Source organism: Trichoderma virens (genome assembly GCF_000170995.1).
Source record: "Trichoderma virens Gv29-8 chromosome Unknown TRIVIscaffold_88, whole genome shotgun sequence".
NCBI classification, from domain to species: Eukaryota; Fungi; Ascomycota; class Sordariomycetes; order Hypocreales; family Hypocreaceae; genus Trichoderma; species Trichoderma virens.
The window spans coordinates 1,057,686-1,077,129 of NW_014013661.1; the positions used below are offsets into that span (position 1 = coordinate 1,057,686).

The 19,444-nt window shown below is 51.0% G+C and overlaps 8 protein-coding genes across 8 annotated transcripts; 4 read left to right on the plus strand and 4 right to left on the minus strand.

The window, feature by feature from the left end:
* Positions 1–134: 134 nt before the first annotated feature.
* Positions 135–1,692, plus strand: TRIVIDRAFT_210445 (uncharacterized protein; the record flags this gene model as incomplete). The annotated part of the gene is made up of 3 exons (XM_014096438.1): positions 135–143; positions 185–204; positions 405–1,692. The coding sequence occupies 3 exons, from the start codon at positions 135–137 to the stop codon at positions 1,690–1,692; spliced, it is 1,317 nt and encodes a 438-aa protein (XP_013951913.1).
* A 253-nt stretch (positions 1,693–1,945) lies between these two features.
* TRIVIDRAFT_42809 (uncharacterized protein) lies at positions 1,946–4,186 on the minus strand (the record flags this gene model as incomplete). Its single annotated transcript, XM_014096439.1, has 1 exon — positions 1,946–4,186. The coding sequence occupies one exon, from the start codon at positions 4,184–4,186 to the stop codon at positions 1,946–1,948; it is 2,241 nt and encodes a 746-aa protein (XP_013951914.1).
* Positions 4,187–4,513: 327 nt separating this feature from the next.
* Positions 4,514–7,649, plus strand: TRIVIDRAFT_57497 (uncharacterized protein; the record flags this gene model as incomplete). Its single annotated transcript, XM_014096440.1, has 3 exons — positions 4,514–7,145; positions 7,216–7,445; positions 7,515–7,649. 3 exons carry the CDS (start codon positions 4,514–4,516, stop codon positions 7,647–7,649), a joined length of 2,997 nt encoding a protein of 998 aa, XP_013951915.1.
* A 248-nt stretch (positions 7,650–7,897) lies between these two features.
* Positions 7,898–10,780, minus strand: TRIVIDRAFT_66624 (uncharacterized protein; the record flags this gene model as incomplete). The annotated part of the gene is made up of 5 exons (XM_014096441.1): positions 7,898–8,457; positions 8,533–8,987; positions 9,043–10,055; positions 10,114–10,405; positions 10,566–10,780. 5 exons carry the CDS (start codon positions 10,778–10,780, stop codon positions 7,898–7,900), a joined length of 2,535 nt encoding a protein of 844 aa, XP_013951916.1.
* A 314-nt stretch (positions 10,781–11,094) lies between these two features.
* On the minus strand, positions 11,095–11,730 carry TRIVIDRAFT_92613 (uncharacterized protein; the record flags this gene model as incomplete). Its single annotated transcript, XM_014096442.1, has 3 exons — positions 11,095–11,324; positions 11,396–11,449; positions 11,514–11,730. 3 exons carry the CDS (start codon positions 11,674–11,676, stop codon positions 11,182–11,184), a joined length of 360 nt encoding a protein of 119 aa, XP_013951917.1.
* Positions 11,731–12,484: 754 nt separating this feature from the next.
* On the plus strand, positions 12,485–14,834 carry TRIVIDRAFT_183126 (uncharacterized protein; the record flags this gene model as incomplete). Its single annotated transcript, XM_014096443.1, has 6 exons — positions 12,485–12,635; positions 12,998–13,081; positions 13,154–13,465; positions 13,542–13,679; positions 13,737–13,962; positions 14,017–14,834. 6 exons carry the CDS (start codon positions 12,485–12,487, stop codon positions 14,456–14,458), a joined length of 1,353 nt encoding a protein of 450 aa, XP_013951918.1.
* Positions 14,835–15,311: 477 nt separating this feature from the next.
* TRIVIDRAFT_210447 (uncharacterized protein) lies at positions 15,312–16,392 on the plus strand (the record flags this gene model as incomplete). The annotated part of the gene is made up of 4 exons (XM_014096444.1): positions 15,312–15,637; positions 15,795–15,912; positions 16,002–16,091; positions 16,176–16,392. 4 exons carry the CDS (start codon positions 15,312–15,314, stop codon positions 16,305–16,307), a joined length of 666 nt encoding a protein of 221 aa, XP_013951919.1.
* A 166-nt stretch (positions 16,393–16,558) lies between these two features.
* TRIVIDRAFT_92614 (uncharacterized protein) lies at positions 16,559–18,449 on the minus strand (the record flags this gene model as incomplete). Its single annotated transcript, XM_014096445.1, has 7 exons — positions 16,559–16,828; positions 16,894–17,038; positions 17,115–17,577; positions 17,683–17,770; positions 17,908–18,018; positions 18,102–18,133; positions 18,269–18,449. 7 exons carry the CDS (start codon positions 18,279–18,281, stop codon positions 16,688–16,690), a joined length of 993 nt encoding a protein of 330 aa, XP_013951920.1.
* Between the last annotated feature and the right edge of the window lie 995 nt (positions 18,450–19,444).

Below are 19,444 nucleotides of genomic sequence, written 5' to 3' on the forward strand. Positions count from 1 at the left end.
GCTCATCATGTCTACACTTATTCATCAAACCCTGTCAGCCCTTTTTTTTTCCATTGATACCAAGAGATTTTAGATCAATGGTACCATTCAAGTTACATTCTCAGCACCCTTTTTAACGCAGGGTGACATTGAACATGTTACATGTACGTGTATTGAACACACGCACGCAGCTGCACCGCCACAGCTGTACCAGCCATGTCTTGAGTGCGTACATATGCACGCAATTTAGTGCTGTCAGGTACTATGGCGGACTCGCCCGTTACATCATATGCCATATTAGAAAGCCAAAAAACCTGGGGCTAGCTCCTCAGGTCATGAGACTCGGGCTTCTGTCTCTCGATAAGACACTGTAGCATCTTCTTATCGTCTCTCGTCATTCTCGTCATTACTACCTAACCAAACAGCATCACCGCTCACTCAGCTTCTACACTCATCCATCTCCCTTTGACTCAAATCTCCCTCCTCCTCAAAGCCTCCAATGTCCTCGGCATGCCCCGCGACGGCGATCCTCTAGACGTCTTTGTTCGGTTCAAGCAGCACGTGGACACGGCCTTTCACTCCCTCCTCCAACCCCACCAGCCACAGTTGCCATCAGACTCGCAATCTGATCTGTCAACCTCCAAATCACCGGACAACCCTATTTCTGACAGCTCTAACCACACAGCGCCCCTTGCTCCGGTCACAATGGACAGCCTGGAATCGCGCCCACTGGCTCTAGACACCGTCTCAGTTGCATCATGGGCTTATTCGCCAGCAAACCTGCGCCACCTCAGACAGCCTGTTCCGAGTGACCTACCATCACAATACGACTCTTCGGTCTTCACCTTTGAGGATGCTTTTGAAGATTTGCTCACCGTTTCTCTGGGACGGCCTCTGCCTGACATCAAATCCAGATATAACCAGAGGCAGCTGCTGCGGCAAATGTTCTCCAATGGCGAGCCTACCTGGTTCTGGCTTCGAAGGCTAGAATCTCAAGGTTTGCTTAGACGACCCACTCGGGATGAGCTGTACTACCAGCCTCGAAACTTTGGTCTGTTTGAAAACGATGCCGAACCTGAGTTCCCCAAGTCAAATTGGAATGACTGGTCCAAGTTTCACGAAGAGCTTGATCGAAAGGCTGCCGAAGTGTGGGGAAGTGCTGCTGCAGGTGAACAGTCTGATAGCCACGGCACCAGCTTCTTCGATGAAGTGCGCCAGACATTCAAGCAACTAGATGATAGCTTCCACGGGCGTAATAAGTCGCAGCAAGAGGGCCATGAAAACCATCACCAGAAGCGCTTCCCCGATCACTTTGACGACCTCTTCTCCTCTCTTAGCTCAAGCTTTGCAGAGGGCCACAAGACGTGGGATACATTCGTCAAAAGTATCACGGACAGCAAACCTGTATCCATCGATAGCTCGGCTTCTCCACCATCCAACTCAAGTGAGGAAAAGGTATATGACAACGGAAATAGGGAGGTTGTAACAAGAGACGAGAAAGTCAACAGTCTTGGCTACTTGACCACGACGGTCACGAAGAAGACGTATGATAAGAACGGTAATGAAATCGGAGTGGAGACGCACTTTACTATGCGTCCTGCGGATAAGACGCAAAAAAATGAAGCTGGGGGAAGTAATGATACCAATGTTATTGAGCGAGAAGCAGATGACCAGCAGACGAAGGATAAGAAGTCGGGGTGGTTCTGGAAATAAGGGCCTTGTTTTTACGTTTTCCTTTGCATACCTCCTCAGCTCAAGTCTTGTAGCTCTCATCTTCACTTGGTCGTAATCACCATTCTCAAACAAAAGCACATAGCCTCAGCCAAATTGACATTTTTGAATCCACTACCACGTCTAAAACGAAAACCTCAAATCCATTATAGCCCGTGAAAAGAAAAGAAAAAAAATACCATGTACAACAAATAAACACATCATGCCATTGGATATTATAGACACACACCCAAAACTATGCTTTTCCCCTCGATCCCGCCTTCTTCTTGCGCATCAGCCTCTTCCGCGCAATCAGCTTCTGCTGAATCGCCTCCTTTGCGTCCGTCGGCTTCTTCTCCTTTTCTTTCTCCCCGTCATCCTCCTTGGCGGGCTTCACCTTGGGGCCCTTGTTCATGTTTCCCTTGTTCTTCTTGCCCTTTTGCTTCTTCTTGGGTGTGGGGGCCTCCTCTTCCTCTTCATCCTCAGACGCAGAGGCATCAGCGCCGTCTTCGTTCTTTGCCTTGGGCGTCCTGGACGCATTCTCGGCATCCTGTCGTCGCTTCACCACCTGCGCGTTCTCAATGGCAAACTCGACAATCAAGCGCTGCTTCTTGCCATTGTTTCCGTCCAGCTGGAGACCGTTCAGATATCTCAAGCCCATCAAAGCCCAGCGGTGAGAGGTGTACTCGATGAATCCATAGCCACGGCTCTTGCCGGCTCCGCTAGCCTCAGACACCTTGGATCCCTTGTTGTCTTCAAACACAATCTTGGCTTGCTTGACAATACCCTTGCGCTTAAGCTTGCGGTCCTTCTCCTTGTCCTTTGCATCCTTGCCGTCTCTGGCATTCTCCTCCTTAGAAAGCGGCTGTCGGCGTCCTTCCTTGACATCCTTGGCGAAACCGACGACGGCCTTTCTAGCCAGCTCCTTCAAATCCTTGGCACCAAGATCGTTGGGGATGTTGCGAAGAGCAAGACGGGTCAAGCTGATGTGCAGCATGGGATTCTTCTCCACGAGCTTCTTTCGCTGCGTTGCACTAGCCTGTCTCATCCGAACTTCAGCGTCGGTCAAGAGGCCTCGCAGAGGAGAGCCCGCGCCAAGCGAACCTTCTGACAAGAGATACAGTCTGCGCTTGTCCTTTTGCCTTCGCTGTGCGAGTGAGTTCTCGGCCAAGTTGGCAGCCTCGTTCCTGCCAACAGCTTGGGCCACTTGAAGGACTCGGCCGTCGAGCGTGTATTTGCCGGTAGGATCAGCGTTCTCATCTTGAAGAATGGAATGCTTGACGCCTCCCGCGGTCGGTTGCGCGCGGCGAGGAGCACCGATTATGCAAGTCTTTGCGTCTGCAGCATCAACGAAGCATACAAAGCCTGTGCCGGCTGGCTTTTCGGTGGCCTTGTCAATGACAACTCTAGCATATCGGACCTTGCCAAAGTGGCCAAAGAAGGACGAAAGCTGCTCATCCGTAGTCGTAAACGGCAGATTTCGAACAAACACGGTGGCGGAATTGTCCGTCATCAGCTCTCGCTTTGGCTTCTCGGGTTCCTTTTCCTCTTCCTCCTCGTCCAACAGCTTCATGTCTTCATCATCTTCATCCTCATCCTCATCATCTTGCTCCTCCTCATCATCCTCTTCATCTTCCATGTTTTGCATGTAGTTTTTCATAAAGTTTGCAAGGTCTGATTGTAGTTGATCATCACGGTTCTTGACTTCTCCATCGTTTGCTCCGGCTTCTTTATCCTCAGCTTTATCATCTTCATCCTCGGCATCCTTGGCCTCCTTGTCGTCACCGTCCGTAGTTTGCTGCTTGTCCCAAGTTTCCTTATCAACAGCCCAGTCCACAGCCAAGGTTCGGCCGTCGACGACCTTGCCGTTAATGGCTTCGAGAGCCTTCTCCGCGTTAGGACGTCCCCTGAGTGTAACGAAACCGAATCCCTTTAGCTTTCCCTTGTTTTGTGGCAAATCAGCAAATTTGACTTTGCCAAAGCTGATGAATAGCTTTGAAAGCTGTTCAGATGTCTTGATGCTCCATGGCAGATTTCGAATAATCAACTTGGTGGGTGGTGGCTGGTACGCTTGTCTACCCCGACCCGGCGTCTTGCCTGCCTCTTCTGAGTCCGGATCGGCATTTCTATGTCTGGGTTCCGCAACTTCGATTCGAATGCGTCGTCCATCCCACTCTTTCTTGTCCAATGCCTCCTTGGCGTCTTTGGCGTCGTCGGCATCAGCAAACGAAACAAAGCCAAACCCTCTTGACTCCTTCGTTTTCTGGTCAATAACTACAGTAGCATGCTTGACGGGGAAATATTGCGAGAAAAAGTCCGCAAGGCTTTCGTTCGTAGCGTTAGGGGGCAATGACCGAACAAAGATGGATCGTCGATCATCAGTCTTTGCTTTCTTGGGTGTTCGCGAGATTCCGCCGTCGGGATCCTGGGTTTTTGGCGCAGCAGCGGTTTCACCGTCTGACCTTCTGCGCTTACGATCATTCGTCGGGGGAGCCATGACGTTTGTTGCGACGAAAACAATTGCAACAATACTTTGGCCTGTGATGAAAACAAACTCTGGGACGAAGTATCTCTGCTAAGAAAAAAAAATCTGGAGCTTCAGCTATCAATATTCTTATCTTATCGATTGGCCGTTTCGACGTTGACGCTAATCTGGATGCGGATGGCGGGGTTCAACACCACGTTATGCCAAAACGGGAGAATTGTTGATCGCAGTCCCTAGAACGACGCGCTGGCTAAACAACACACCACTAAACTCGACTTTTACAGAGATTCACGGTATCTTGCGGCTCACGTAGGATCTCCGTGTCTTCAAACCACCAAAATGCCCACAAGATCAGGCGCTCGCTTAGGGAGACCCGCGGCCAGTTCTAAGAAGAAGGCCGCGGCCCCTGTAGAACACGCCGAAACACCAACCAGTGCGCTCCGAAATCAAGTTTGCGCCATCTTTCGCGATGCGCAAAGGACCACAGCCACGCATCGAAAGCTGGCGGTCAACCTTCGAAAGATCCAGGAAGCCTGCTGCTACGAGCCCGTCGATCCGAGAAAACAATCACCCGACGAATTTGACGAGAAGGCGTTTAACCACGAGTTTGTTCGATGCGTGCTGCGCATCATGCCGGTGAAGAAGGCAGAGAGCGTTGGCGAGAAGCTGGTCCGATTCATTGGGCTTTTCCTGAAGCATGCTTCAGACAAGGACAATGAGCTGCTGGATGAGGCCGATGTCGACACGAGTTTGATGCCCGAGACCCCAAGTACACGACTTTCTTCACAAGTCCTCCAGACTGCCCTCTCCTTAATGCAAGCCAAAGACAAGTATGTGCGATTTAGGTCAACACAACTCGTCTCTCACATCATCAATTCGCTTGATGCCATCGATGACGACCTGTTCCAGAATCTTCGCAACAGCCTGTTGAAACGAATTCGAGACAAGGAGGCCATGGTCCGCGTTCAGGCAGTGCTGGGCCTTGGTCGACTTGCTGGAAACCAACCCGAAGAGGAGGCCAACTCAGATGACAGCGACAACCAATCCACCGGCCTCTTAGAGAAACTGCTTGACGTCTTACAGAACGATCCGAGCGCCGATGTCCGACGGTCTCTTCTTGTGAACCTCCCAATCCTACCCACTACCCTCCCATACCTCCTCGAACGCGCAAGAGACCAGGACGCCGCCACTCGAAGGGCAGTCTACTCGCGTCTTCTGCCAGCTCTCGGGGATTTCCGCCATTTGTCTTTATCTATGAGAGAAAAGCTCCTCCGGTGGGGTCTTCGTGATCGAGACGAGAACGTACGGAAGGCGGCAGGAAGACTCTTCCGGGAGCGTTGGATTGCAGATTGTGCTGGCGTAGCGCCACAAGAGGAAGCACCACCAAACTTTGAGGGCTTGTTGGAGCTTCTGGAGAGAATCGATGTCATCAACTCTGGAGTCGAGAATGGAGTGGCTCTTGAGGCAATGAACGGCTTCTGGGAGGGTCGCCCAGATTATCGTGAGGCTGTAGTCTTGGACGATCTGTTCTGGGAGACTCTGTCCGCCGAATCCGTCTTTATGGCTAGAAGTTTCAATGACTTTTGCCGTAGCGAGGGTGATGGTCGATACGAGGCCCTGGTAGAGGAGAAACTCCCAGAAGTCACCAAGCTAGCTTTCTTCCTAGAGCGCTATCTGAAGGTCTTGGTGGATGCAATCAAAAGAGTGGCAAACCTTGATGCCGAGGAAGACGAAGAAGAGGACACCGTCGAGCAGGAATTCATCATCGAACAGATGCTCCATATTGCGCTGACCCTTGACTACTCTGATGAAGTCGGCCGAAGGAAGATGTTTACGCTACTTCGCCAGTCCCTTGCTATTCCAGAACTCCCAGATGAAGTTACAAAGCTTACCATGGAGACCCTTCGATATATTTGCGCGCCAGATGCTGCTGGAGAACGAGAATTCTGCAGTGTTGTTCTCGAGGCCGTTGCTGATGTACACGACACAATTGTGGATGATGATGTGCCTGGGGACGACGACGAGAGCTTCGTCTCTGCCAAATCCGATCTCAGGAGCCGGGAGAACACTCCTGCTCCTGATTCCAAGAAGGAATCTGAGATGAGTGAAGAGGAGGCTCACGAGAAGGCAGTGAGAGAAATTGTTGTCAACTTGAAATGTCTTCACATCGTCCAATGCATGCTTACACACGTCGCCGGGAACCTCAAGGACAACACAGACTTGGTCTCCATGTTGAACAACCTGGTAGTTCCAGCTGTGCGAAGCCACGAAGCACCCGTTCGCGAAAGAGGACTTCTCTGCCTGGGACTTTGCGCCCTGCTAGACCGCTCATTGGCCGAAGAAAATCTAGGCCTCTTCATCCACTTCTTCACCAAGGGACACACAGCCTTGCAGATCACGGCCCTACATATCTTGACAGATATCCTAAACGTTCATGGAGCTCAACTGCTTGCCACAACTCCAGCTGTTATCAAGGTATACGTCAAGGCAGTCAAGGGTGGTGGCAGGTCATCCGAGGTGCAGGCTGCGGCTACGATAGCAGCATCCAAGCTCCTCCTAGGACGTGTAATCGCTGATGAAGAGGTTTGCGAAGAGCTGCTCAAGTCTCTTGTAATTGCCTACTTCGATCCCGCGTCCTCTGCCAACCAGACGGTTAGACAAGCCCTCAACTACTTCTTGCCAGTATTCTGCTTCTCTCGCTTGGAGAATCAGGATCTTATGAGAAAGGTCTCGTTATTAGCTCTCCATTCTCTGCTCAACTTGCGTGAGGGTCTGGAGGATGATGATGTTGATGTTGAGGAGGACATGGTCAGTATGACGACCATTGGTGCTTGTTTGGTGGACTGGACCGACCCGCGGAAGTGCTACAGCCCAGAACTCCTTCTTGAGGGGGAGAAGAAGGCTCCCAATGGTGATGTACATCTTGATTTCGCCTGCGATATTCTAGAAAGGCTCCGTGGAAACATTAACAGTAAGTTGAACGCAGAATCGCTGCCTCAACATACCGATACTTGAAGAATCTTGACTGACAAACTCGATAGAAGCGGAAAAGAAGTTGGTTGCCGGCCTTCTCGGAAAACTCTACGTATCACCCAACTCCTCCGAAGAGAAGCTCCGTGAAACATACGACGTTATCTGCGAAGCCATCGAGGAGGGCCTAGTCACCGACACCACCGGCCGCAACGCGCTGCTCAAGATTCACGTCAGTCTCGGCAAGATTGTCAACAGTCTGGATGACCAGCGCCCAGCGCAAGGCCGCACCAGCCGCAGTGTATCGGAGGCCGTGGACCGCCAATCTCCGAGCGAAAAGTCTGCTCATTCAAATCCGGATGATGATAAGGATCCGGATGAAGATAAGGAGGTTAAGGTTGAAGATGATAGCGATAATAGTACGGTGGTGCCAGAGAATCCGGAGAGGGACGAACTTGTTGAGGAGTTGTTGTCGGATGAGGATACCAAAATGGAGGATGCGTGAGAAGCTACGTGAATGTTTAATGTGTCATGAATGAATATAGGTAAATAAGCAAATTGGTTCTAGATGGGTGTGGCTCAGGAGATATGATACAACAGGTGGATATTGGCTACGTAGCTTTATGACTTGAAATAACGCAATTGTCTTCTTTTTTCTATATTAAAACATGTATATGAGTCTAAACTACTACTCATCAAATGAATACATAATCTAGAAAACGAGTTTTCAAAGCCTCTTCTTATATCGCCAACTCAAATGCCCACCCAGAACAAAAAGCTTCCAAAGCCAACATTAATCAACAAATGCTGCCCCAGGCTCCACGCCATGCAATACAAATACTTTGGCGAAAACACAGTCCAAATGAACAAATGCGTTCTCAGCGCCGTACACGCCGCAATCACAAACGCCACACTCATCGACACAAAAATCGTCATCAGAATCAGATGATTCTTGAACGCATCCGTGCGTCCCTGTCTGTATTTCTGCAGAAGAAGCAGATTCGTCGCCGACGTCCAGAAGATGGGACCCGCCCAGTTGCTGACGAGGGTGAGTGCGCCGACGGCGATGACGTTGAAGCCGCTGATGCCGTTGTAGGCGCTGGAGAGGTCGACGGAGGAGATTGCGTTGGAGCCGCCAAAGGCGAAGAAGGTTGTGTACTGGAGGACGATGGACGTTGCTGTGATTTCGGCGATGGAGAGTTTGGTTGATTGGAGAGTTTGGAGGATGATGCTGGAGAGGAGGAATAGGGGGATGTTTGTGGCGCGGGATTGGGTCATTGCAAGGAGGGTGCATAGATGGTGGACCAGTTCGACTGATTTGGTTTTGGTGTTAGTTGGGAGTGCTCACGAGATGTGAAAAGGGGTTGATTCGTTGACTGTAGACTTACCAGACGACTGGGAGGCTCGAGGCCCTCCGGTCTTTGCCCGATATATAGCGAAGCCGTACAACACTGCGAGCAGTCCGAAGATGATCCTTGCTCTAAAAATAAGAGATGGGCCTTGGAAGATGTCCAAGAGGTCGCGAGCAAATCCCACCACCAATTCAGGCGCATCCTCAGCAGTAAAAGCGAGCTTAAAAGTAAACGTTGACAAGAAGACAGCCGGCATCAAAGAAGTAGCCAGGATATAGGGCAGGCCAGATACGCTCTGAAGAGTCTGGAAAGTCACCATGACGTATACCAAGGTGATGAGCGCCCAAAGAATTTCAGGGTTAGGAATGAGGAATGTCTTGACAGTGTCTGGTTCACCAGCGAACTTCTGGCCCGTTTGGTTCCAGCTTCGGATGAGTCTCAGGGCAGCCAAAGCCACTACATGGCTTGAGATCGAAGAGAGCCGTGAAGATCTGGGAATGGTCAGTATAAACATGTTTGTCAGAAGCAATGATGTAGTAAGCCTACCTTTGAACCTCCTTAACACCGAGATAAGCCAGCCATATAGTGGATGTCCAGTACCAGAAGTGATGTTCTTCTTCCACATAGCTACTAGCAAACATCATAGGACCATAAGACGCCGCAAGCAGGAACAGTGGCAACAAAAATCCCGCCTGGCAGAAGCCTTGTAGGCCCAAACTTGCAACACTAGCAATCACGGCAGCAACCGACAGTGCCTGACCGAGAGACAATCTCGACAGGTCATAGTTGGACGCCATACTGCTCATCAGGTCTTGGGCCTTGCGAATCCAAGCAGACGTAGCTAAGAGCCACGCCTGGTCGATCTCTTTCGCATTAGCCTGAGAAGCCGCTTCCGAATTGATCTTGCGCCACTCGCAGGCTAATTCATCAACATCTGTAGATGTGGAGGCGCAAGGGTCAACAGGCGCCTGAGCATCAAAGAGGTCGCCTCCAAACGCCGCAGTGACAATATTAAGGATCTGTCTTGCATTGCGAATGAGAATCTGTACCTTGTCTCTCGAGTTCGGCCAAAACGGCAAGAATTCCGGGATAAACGCCCCAAGGTTGTTCTTTGAGATGGGGAACCCTAATAGCGCGGCAAGAGTCGGCGAGATGTCGGATTGCTCAACCATGGAATAGTAGTCGTACTCGTTTTTGGGCTGCGCGGGGGCTGGATATCTGGACGATATTTCCTTGAGTTTGGGCGCCATGAAGACCAGGGCGGGCGATGTTTCTCCAGGAGATGATGCTCCGTGATTGCCTGCATCGTTCATACCGTGATCACCGCAAACAACAAGCAGCGTCGACTGTAGGTGGCTCTTGGTTTCGAGGGCCTTAAACAGCTGGTGGATGATGCCATCCATCTCACGCTGCTTACCAGGCATGTGCGTGCTTCTTGGTCCCGACTTGTGGCCAATGTGATCCAGGCCAAGGTAGTGTAGAACCATCAAGCTCCAATCGTCCTTCTCGAGCTCATCATTGATGTGTCTCGTCACGTTATTGTCCACCTCTGTAAAGTCCTTAAGGTACATGTAAGCCAAGGGGATCACCAATTAAAACATACGAGCGAAGCCTTACAGCGACAAAAAAGCTAGAGGTTCCGTCATGACGATCAAACGTTTCGGGAAACAGTTTGAGCCACGTATCATCGCCATACATGAGAAGCTTGCCCGTGTCTTTGGCCTTGAGCTGGGACAGCCATGTGTCTTGGGCAGCCAATGTCGAAGAGGTGTCAGCTTCATCAAAATTGAGAATAAGGTCAACAAAAGAAGGAATCGATCCAGTTGTGATGGCCTTGATTCTAGGCATCGTCACGGTTGGTGATCGAGCATTTGCTGTAAAGGGAATGGCACTGCCATCTCGAATGAGGCTATATCAATTATGAGACAGTGAAGCAGCAGTTGTCGCACACAGAACAGAACTAACCGCTGAGTGTATTCAAATCCAGAATCCTCCGAGAATACAAAATCGCTATCGTCTCATCTTAGTACAAGTGACGGCTTATCCAGACAGGTGAGTTTCAACAATACCTCCGCAGCGCATCAACCACCATAAATACGAGTCTATCAAAAGGCGCCTTGGGCGGAGGTCCGTACTCGAGAGGCTCGAATTCCGCCAGACCAGGAAGAAAAGGTTTATACGGGAAAAATCCAGTGGCGAAAACGAGAATAGACAGCGGTATTAGAAGATTGGCCGCCGCAAGCAGGAGTGAGCCTGCAAGCGACCCGTTTCTTGAGGCCACCATGTTGTTATTAAACGAGAGTCAATCAAAGACAGAAAGAGGCTAGAGAGGCGCCTTGACTTGGGTCAGTGTTACATTAAGATTAAGGTATGCACAGTAAAAGCCATATGGAGAGGCGCGTATGGGTGAAGTTGAGCCTCCCTTTCAAGTATGTTGAAGGAAGCTATAAAACGAAGCCAGCGGGAGTGGAAGAATGATTGGCTAAGGGAGAATCTACAGTGAGCTGCGCCACAGGAACCAGGGCGCGCCATCAATTTTTTTTTTCTTTTTTTGGAGATTGTCATGGGTATCGTCAATTGAGACTGCAGAGCTGATATGTAGGACAATATGTATAATGAGTACTCCGTATAAAAGATGAAGAAGCCAAAGCAACAAAATGCAAACCCGAATTACAAATACATTAGTTACGCCTTCTTTGGTGCATTTCGATTCTTGCGCAGTCTGTCCGTGTACTTGGGGAACACAATGCTCGACTTCTTCCTCTTCTTGTTGATGCCCTTCTTGGTGCTGAAGGCTCTGACCGGCTTCTTGGAGTCCACTTCCATGGCTGCGTTTCACAACATGTTAGCATGTGCTATGTTGGTCGGTCTGGAGGGGAGAGGGAAGGGTGGGAAATACAGTTCTCGTCTGCGCCAGCCTGCTCCTCCTTTTCGGGTGCATTGTTGCTCTCGTCTTTAAACCAGAAATGTTAGAGAAACGACAACATATAGTAGAGCTCATCCAGTCAAAAACTGACCATCAATCTTCATCTCTGCGGGCTCGGGCTTGGCCTGCTTCGCCAACTCCAGCAGCTTGGCCGAGAGACGCTCTTGTCGCGCGGTCTCTGCCGGGCCGAAGATGCTGGCGGCTTTGCGCTGGTTGTTGAATTTCTTGCTGCTCGACCGAGAACTCTTTGCCATGATTGCGGTATTGCTGTTCGTCCGTCTACGTCTTTCGGTTTATGTTGCTTCTCTTCGACTGCTAGTAGTACAGGGAAGAAAGAAAAGTTACGATAACGGCGGGAAAAGATAAGATAAAGCGTCGGTGTGGCGTATCGGCACCAACCTGTGGCTGAGATATTTTCGCGTCCATCCCATTTTACAGCCCATTTTACAGGCAGCCAGTTCTGCCAGCTGCCGCCGCCTGCCCGATGCCAAAGTCCAGTGGCGATAGCGTCGAGGTATCACTATCTTAGCACCATGTTTGTAAAAAGCGACCGAGGCTGATGGCGAGGCGACGACGAGGGTGAGGAGAGAGTGAATGAGAAGGACGCCGCTGCATCACCTGCGCGTTCTGCCCGCCCAATCCAATCCATCGCAGTCACAACGCCCGAGACTCGGCATCGCCGCATCGACTCGATTCTCTGTCCTGCATCGTCCGCGAACTGCGTCAGGCTCACCATCGCGGCATCTGCCGGCATCGCAGCTGGCGTCACAGCGACCGCCTGCGCCGTCCAGCGGCTAGAAGCTGCTGCTCTCTGCTTTGCGACTCCATTTGTAAATCAATCTTGGCCCTTTTCATCGTCCTTGGCCGCTGGTTATAGAGAGACTCGGCCGCATTCCGATAGAGACGTCGTTCGCATCGCTTCACGCTTTTCCATATCAGCCCAACTCTTGCATACCCTCGACCCGTCCCCCCGACTTCTCTGCTCCCCGTTGATGCATTTGCGAGGCCAATCCTCCCTCGAACTACTATTCGCGCCATCAAGCAACCATGGCGTCGCCCAACATGACGTCGATATCACGGCACGACGTGAACGCGCTGCTAAGGCAGGTCCAGGGCAACTCTCTATTCAATCGACAGCTCTCCTCCATCTGCCAGGTGAATGGGCTTAAGAGCACCGGCGTCAAAGCGGAGCTTCAACGACGCATCGTACAGCGTGAGTCTCTTCTCTTCTGCACCGCCCTGATCGCGACACTGTTCGCGTGCTCCGTAGCCCATTGCTGTTATCACACTCTCTGCATCATTCCCGCCCTGATATATGTACTAAACTCTGTATCCATCGCATAGTCATAAACGAAACAGTTACCAGCAACGACGTTGCACGATTCCATCAAGTCCGCCACAGCATCGTAAACGCCTTTCAACAGCGAGCGAGTCCTATTAAGGCCGCGACGGCTCGAAGCAACGGAGCTCTAGCACAGCCTGCTTTGCCTGCCTCCGCATCAACGTCGTCATACGGCACTGCTGGTTATACCGGACAACGGGCGTATGGGCAAGTCTCAGCAAATGGAGTGCCAGCCTCTGCTTATGGAACGTATGGTTTCTCCTTCAAGCCGAGCCCTTTCTATTACGTTGAAGGCGCTGTAAGCGTGTTGCGTACCTGTGAAGGCAAGTATCCCTAATCTCTTATACTTATTACTAAGATCCCGGCTAACCGGCGATATTCGTCTCCAGCCATGGCACAGCATAGGAACTCTGTCACCATCCCATTGAGGTTAAGCGACCACCCCATTGTGCAGCGATGCAACGAGGATAAATCATACAGGATCATGGTATTCTGTGCTAGCGATGACAGCGGCTTACAAGACGTTGCGTTTCCGCATCAATCCGAGCTTCGGGTAAACGGCGATGAGATCAAGGCCAACCTGCGAGGTCTCAAGAATAAACCCGGCTCCACCAGGCCTGTTGACATAACTAACACTCTCCGCTTGAGGGGAAATTACATGAATAACATTGAGTTTACATATGCGCTGACGAGCAGGGTAAGTTGAACTGCTGATGAAGAGGACTAAGTGGCCATGAGCTTTTGAGTGGCACCATTTACACCATTGTCTCCTTTTAGAGTCTCTGCTAACGGTCTTCTTTTCTGGGCAGAAATACTACCTAATCGTCAACATTTGCAAGACTACATCAGTTCCTGAATTGGTGACGACAATATCCAACCGCAGAAAGATTTCCGAAGAATCGGTAATATCAGAGCGTAAGTCACTCCAGAGGAAGCTCCCCTCTTGACAAATTGCTAACTTGTGGGTGGCAGTGAATAAAATAGCACAAGATCCAGATGTTGTGGCGACATCTCAGGTCTTATCTCTGAAATGCCCCTTATCCTACATGAGATTAGAAGTACCATGCCGCAGTCTGAGCTGTACACATTTGCAATGCTTCGACGCAACGTCTTACCTGCAGCTCCAGGAGCAAGGACCGCAATGGCTATGTCCTATATGTAACAAATCTGCGCCATTTGACCAACTAGCCGTTGATGGGTACGTAACCTTCAATTTTAATAATATTCTTGTCATATGCTAACTGGCGCCTAGCTATGTCAAGGTCATTCTAGAAAATACATCAAAGAGCCTGGAAACCGTTACCATCGAACCAAACGGCAAGTGGTCTAGCAAACCACCCAAAGAGGAAACATCATCCAGGCCAAACGGGGCAGCACTTGAAGACGACGATGATGACGATGATGTGGAGGTATCTGAAATCATCATTGGCGGCCGTCGAATAGAGACACCCAAGCATATGACCCCCTATAAAGAGACTCCGGGTTCCGGTGGTGCAGATGGCGGCTCAGCCCCGCGAGGCAGCACACACAGCGCCAAACGACCAACGCCAGCAGTTATTGACCTGACGTTGTCGTCTGACGATGAGGAGCCCATCCAGCGACCGCATAAACGCCAGCACACGGGAACAAGCAGTTACCGCGGCTCGTCAAGTCTCCCGTTCCTGAGCGAATCTCCCAGCAACTACCCATCGTAGGAGAGGGCGCTAGGGGCGGTGAGTAACAGACATCCGCGGGCCATATCACACCAAAGAAAGCGCCGGAGAGGGTAGCGAGCGCTGTCTATAAAGTGAAACCAATATATAAGCATTTACATCAAGGGGAGAAGGGGAGGTGATGGAGAGAGCGGCGAGAGGAGAGAGAAGTTTGATTTATCGAGTCAGCAGAGGCGTTCAGGGTGACGAGGGACAAAAAGGATGATTCCCCTAGGGTCGGTACAATGCTAGTTTTGTCTGCTTTTTTTTTTAATCAAAGGGGAGGAAAGATGAAGTTGTATGACTACCTAGATTAGTGGCTAGCGACAGCTTGCCTATTAGATGTTTTATTTAAGAATCTGGATACTTTGCTATTGAGCATGGCTTGTGTCTTGTAAGAGGGAGCGTATCTACCTACCTAGGTACCTGTGTATTCATTCCACTCTGCATTCGACTTGCAACCGGTAACTAGCATCATGTTCGGGTGCTTTATTCTATAATTAGTATCAATAATAATCTCAATCACATTATAACAAATCTCTCCTTAATTAACTTACTGGATGGCGGCCAGGTTATATGACAGCAGCTCCTAAATCACCGTACCTCTAGCTGTATGCAGCGCTTGTACATCTACTTCCACACCCCACCACATCGAGCCCACCCCCACACCTTACCACCAGCTATGCCATCGCCCAAACCTGGTATCGACCTGTACCTCTACCGCAGCCACAATCGATTAAACCACTTGCAACTTTACCTCTCACCACCAAAACCTCAAGCATCACCAACCCTCCACCTCTCCTCCCTTCATTCTCCCTCTCTTTTTCCCATTCTTTATAAAAAATAAACAGCAAAAATGTCTCTCTCTCCCCCAATGCCCCCCTTCAACTCCTCCGACCCAACCGCCTCCTTCCTCTCCTCCTCCTCCCTCGACTTCCTCCTCATCGAGCTCGTCCCGCTCGCCCAGCGCGTCACCTCCCAGCGCGACTTTCCCTCTCCCTCGAATCCCGCTGCCGACAGCGCTTCTTCCCCGCGCAAATCCGATTCCACTGCTGCTGCTGCTGCCATCGCGCATCCGCCCGCCGACTCGCCAAAGAGGATAGACGACGACGAGCACCTCGATGCAGTGCACTATAGGCTCGAGGCGCAGGGCTATCGCGTCGGACAGGGCCTCGTAGAAAGGTAGTATTCTATATAGACAATCCCTTGCCTCATTCTGTCTCTTGACAAAAGAACTCCTCCATATCTCCTCCTCCTCCCCATCAATCAATACTAGATTGAATCGACAATATAAAAAAACACACATTGCTAAACTCGGTTTTTTCTCCCCGATACCCAGATTCTCCCGCGACCGCCCACGCTTCAATGACACCCTCGACGTCATCAAGTTCCTCTGCAAAGACCTCTGGTCCCTCGTCTTCGGCAAGAACATTGACAACCTCAAGACAAACCACCGAGTACGTTAACACACTTACCAACAACAAAAGGACATCGTATAGAAGCCACATCAAGGACCCCAGACTTACAATCCACGCGCGCAATCTAGGGAGTCTACGTCCTCACCGACAACGCCTTCCGCCCATTCTCACGCATGAGCACAGAAACCGGCAGCCAAGCCGTCCTTCGCGCACAGCCCGTACGTCACACAACCAACGGAACTCTCCTCTAATGTGGTTCGAATAAACGAGTTTTGACTAACTTGCTTGCTCAAATGAACTAGTTCCTATGGTTTCCCTGCGGCATCATTCGCGGCGCTCTGGCTGCCCTGGGTATCAGCGCCACCGTTCAAGCCGAGGTCAACGAGCTACCAGCAGCTATATTCCAAATCAAAACCCTCGCCGCCAAGCCATAATAACCGAGCCGCCGTATGACAACTTTGCCCGACTCAAATCTACCAAAAGACGGAGAGCAAAAAGATGGATGATCCATACGTGAATAGACGACAAGCCCGCCCAATACTTTTTCCGAATAATCTTCCCACTCAGCCAAGAGCAACTAGCAGCGGACTAATCAATGTGGAATGAGAAGCTGTCCCGAGGGAAAGGGCTTCGCATGGGGGTAGAGACTCTGGGGACAGTTTACAGCCTATGAGAGAAAGCAAATCATCAGCCACCTTGCTTATGCACGCGTATATATTCATTATACCCAGTAGTCATAGCTATTGTCCCTCAAGACCGGCTCCCTCGACACTAGAACAGCTACCAACAGGTTGGATGTTTAGGAGGAAAGTATTTACTTTTGGGGAGGGTTGTGGGCGAAGTCGACGCCCTTCTGAATGTTGCCCTTGAGGCCCTCGACAGCCTTAGCCAGGAGCTCCTTCTCCTTGTCGGTGATGTTCTCCAGAGGGTTGGTGGCGTTCTCCACACCATTGGGCTACGTAAAAGTTAGCCAATGCACATCTTTTTGGTGTCAAACATGACACAGAAGTGTCAACTTACTCCAAGCAAAACGGGGACGGAGAAGAAGTCGACGCCAGTAGCCTTGGCAACAGCCTCACCTCCGGGCACGCCGGGCAGGTAGACGTAGCTGGGCTCGACGAGACCCTGCTCGCCCTTGACGGCACGGAGCAGCTTCTCGGCAAATCTAAAGTTTTTCGCATTAATTTTTTGTGTCTCATAAAGAACGAAAATAAACAATTGTAAAGGTGATGAAATCTTACCGGAAGCCAGCATAGGCCATGGAGAGGGTGGCGGAACCAGCACCATCCTTGGCCTTGACGACCTCATCACCGCCAAACTGCACACGGTTGACAAGAGCGTCGTACTTGTCGCTGGGGATCTGGACAGCGGGCTTGGCGGCGCTGAAGAGGGGCAGGATGGTCTCGCCCGAGTGGCCACCAACAACGGGGATGGTGAGCTGCTGGGGCTGGGACTCGCCAACAATCTCGGCAACGAAGGTCTCGGCACGGACAACGTCGAGAGTGGTAACACCAAAGAGGCGCTTAGGGTCGAAGACCTTCTTGGCCTTCAGGACCTCGGCGGAGATGGGGACAGTGGAGTTGACGGGGTTGGAGATGACGAGGATGAAGGCCTTGGGGGCAACATCAGCAATGACCTCGATGAGGCCCTTGACAATGCCAGCGTTGATGTTGAAGAGGTCGTCACGGGTCATTCCAGGCTTGCCTATGCGCAATTGTAGCGTTAGCAACAGTAACTCGGATTGCAATCACATGCCGAGGCTTTGGCTAGCCCCAGCGAGATTTTGGAGCCATAAGTTATCGCACGTACGGGGAATGCCAGCGGGGATGACGATGATGTCGGCATCCTTGAAAGCGGCCTTTGCGCCGTCATTGGCGGGCAGGTAGCCAGTCACTTTCTATCAAAACACGGCGGCGTTAGTGAGCTGAAGCTGCAGCGGAAGTCGGGCCAAGGGAAGCTCGCAATGTGGCTGTCGGCGATGCGGAGAGTCGGAGGCCGCGAGGATGATGTGATGGAGCTGGAGCTGGAGCTTACCGCGGGAGAGGAGATGTGGGAAAGGTCGGCAGCAACGCCAGGGGTGTTGACAACATCGTACAGAGCCAGCTCGTCGATGAGAGGGCTGCCCTTGAGGAGGAGGGACAGGGGCTGTTGGAGAGCACAGAAAGATGCGCTGTTAGCTAGATGAAGACGATGAATCGCAATCGCAACCAGAGCAGGGGAATCCATACCTGTCCAATGCCTCCGGAGGCACCAGCAACAACTATCGTGCAAATCGTCAGTATCACGGCCGTCTGCAGTCCATTTCACCTCAATGACGCGAGCTCTTCAAACAGCTTCACGTCGGCCTGGTGCGGGGTTGAGGGGCAACTGCGCTTGCGCGCTGGAACAGCCATACCTGCTTTGACCATGGTAGCGGTTATAGGGTTATGTGAAGAGATAGAGGGGAAAGAAGGGGAAATGAAGCTGAGTCGCCCAAAAAAAATGTTACTCAGAAAGTGATGCCTGAATAAGTAAAAGAGAAAGTTGGGAAGAATGGAGAGAGGATGGATATACTTTTTCGAAGCGGGAATTGCGTAAGACCGGGAGGAAGGTACCTCTCTGGATGGCTCTTGCACGCCGCAACGCCGCAAAGGGGATTCGCGCGCTATTATTCCAAAACGCCTCCACTCGCTGCTTTCAGGTGCCCTGGTTTTTTTCTCTCAGAAGGCTAGCCAACGGAGGGGTAGGGGGCACAATCGGGAGGGGCCGCTATTGCCAATGCGTTTTTACTTTGTATTACTGCTACGGTGTTTGCCTTGGATAGTATTTGATGCTAAGGTATGCTTGTGCTTGCTTGTTTGGCGTGGACGATAATACCGGGGTTGACCAATCGGGGTGCGGCAAAAGCCAGCCTTACAATGCACATGTATATCTGTTATAACGGCATATTGGTAACAGCTACGGAAGCACACTTGATAATACAGTCATAATACCGTCAGCGAGAAAAAAAAAAGAACCCAGCATCTCGAAAATGAGCCGCGGCCCCCCGTCATGTTCCGACCGGACTGCAAGTCCCGAGAATATACGCATGAGAAAGATAGGCTTGTGATTCTACACGGCTTAGGTACCATGGTCGGGGAGGCGAGGGCCGCTGATTCCGAGGTCTGCCGGGGCCGGAGCCGATGGTGTTGGGGGAAGGTAGCCGAGCTGTAAAGGGTCGTGTGAGATCGGAAGTGGGAGTGCGGTGAATGATGTATCCGAATGTGATTAATGCTTATATAATTGTTTCTTTGGCTGTTACACTGTACTGGGATTGTTTGGATTGTTTGTAGGGGTTGGAAAGGGGAGTTGACCTAGGTAAGTCTTCTTTCCGGGAGCATATGCCGATGCTTCTGGCTCTCTCCGGCGGCACTCGGAGGAACGGACGGCAGAACCAAGCGGCAATGCAGTGGTATGTTAACCACCTAATTGTAATTCCTTAAGAGATACTCTTACTATGGCAAAGCAAGCCAGCAAATACCGAGGCCCGGAATACATCTCATCTCAAACACACATCAGTCACTACATCCACAATGTCACACTCATCAAAAGA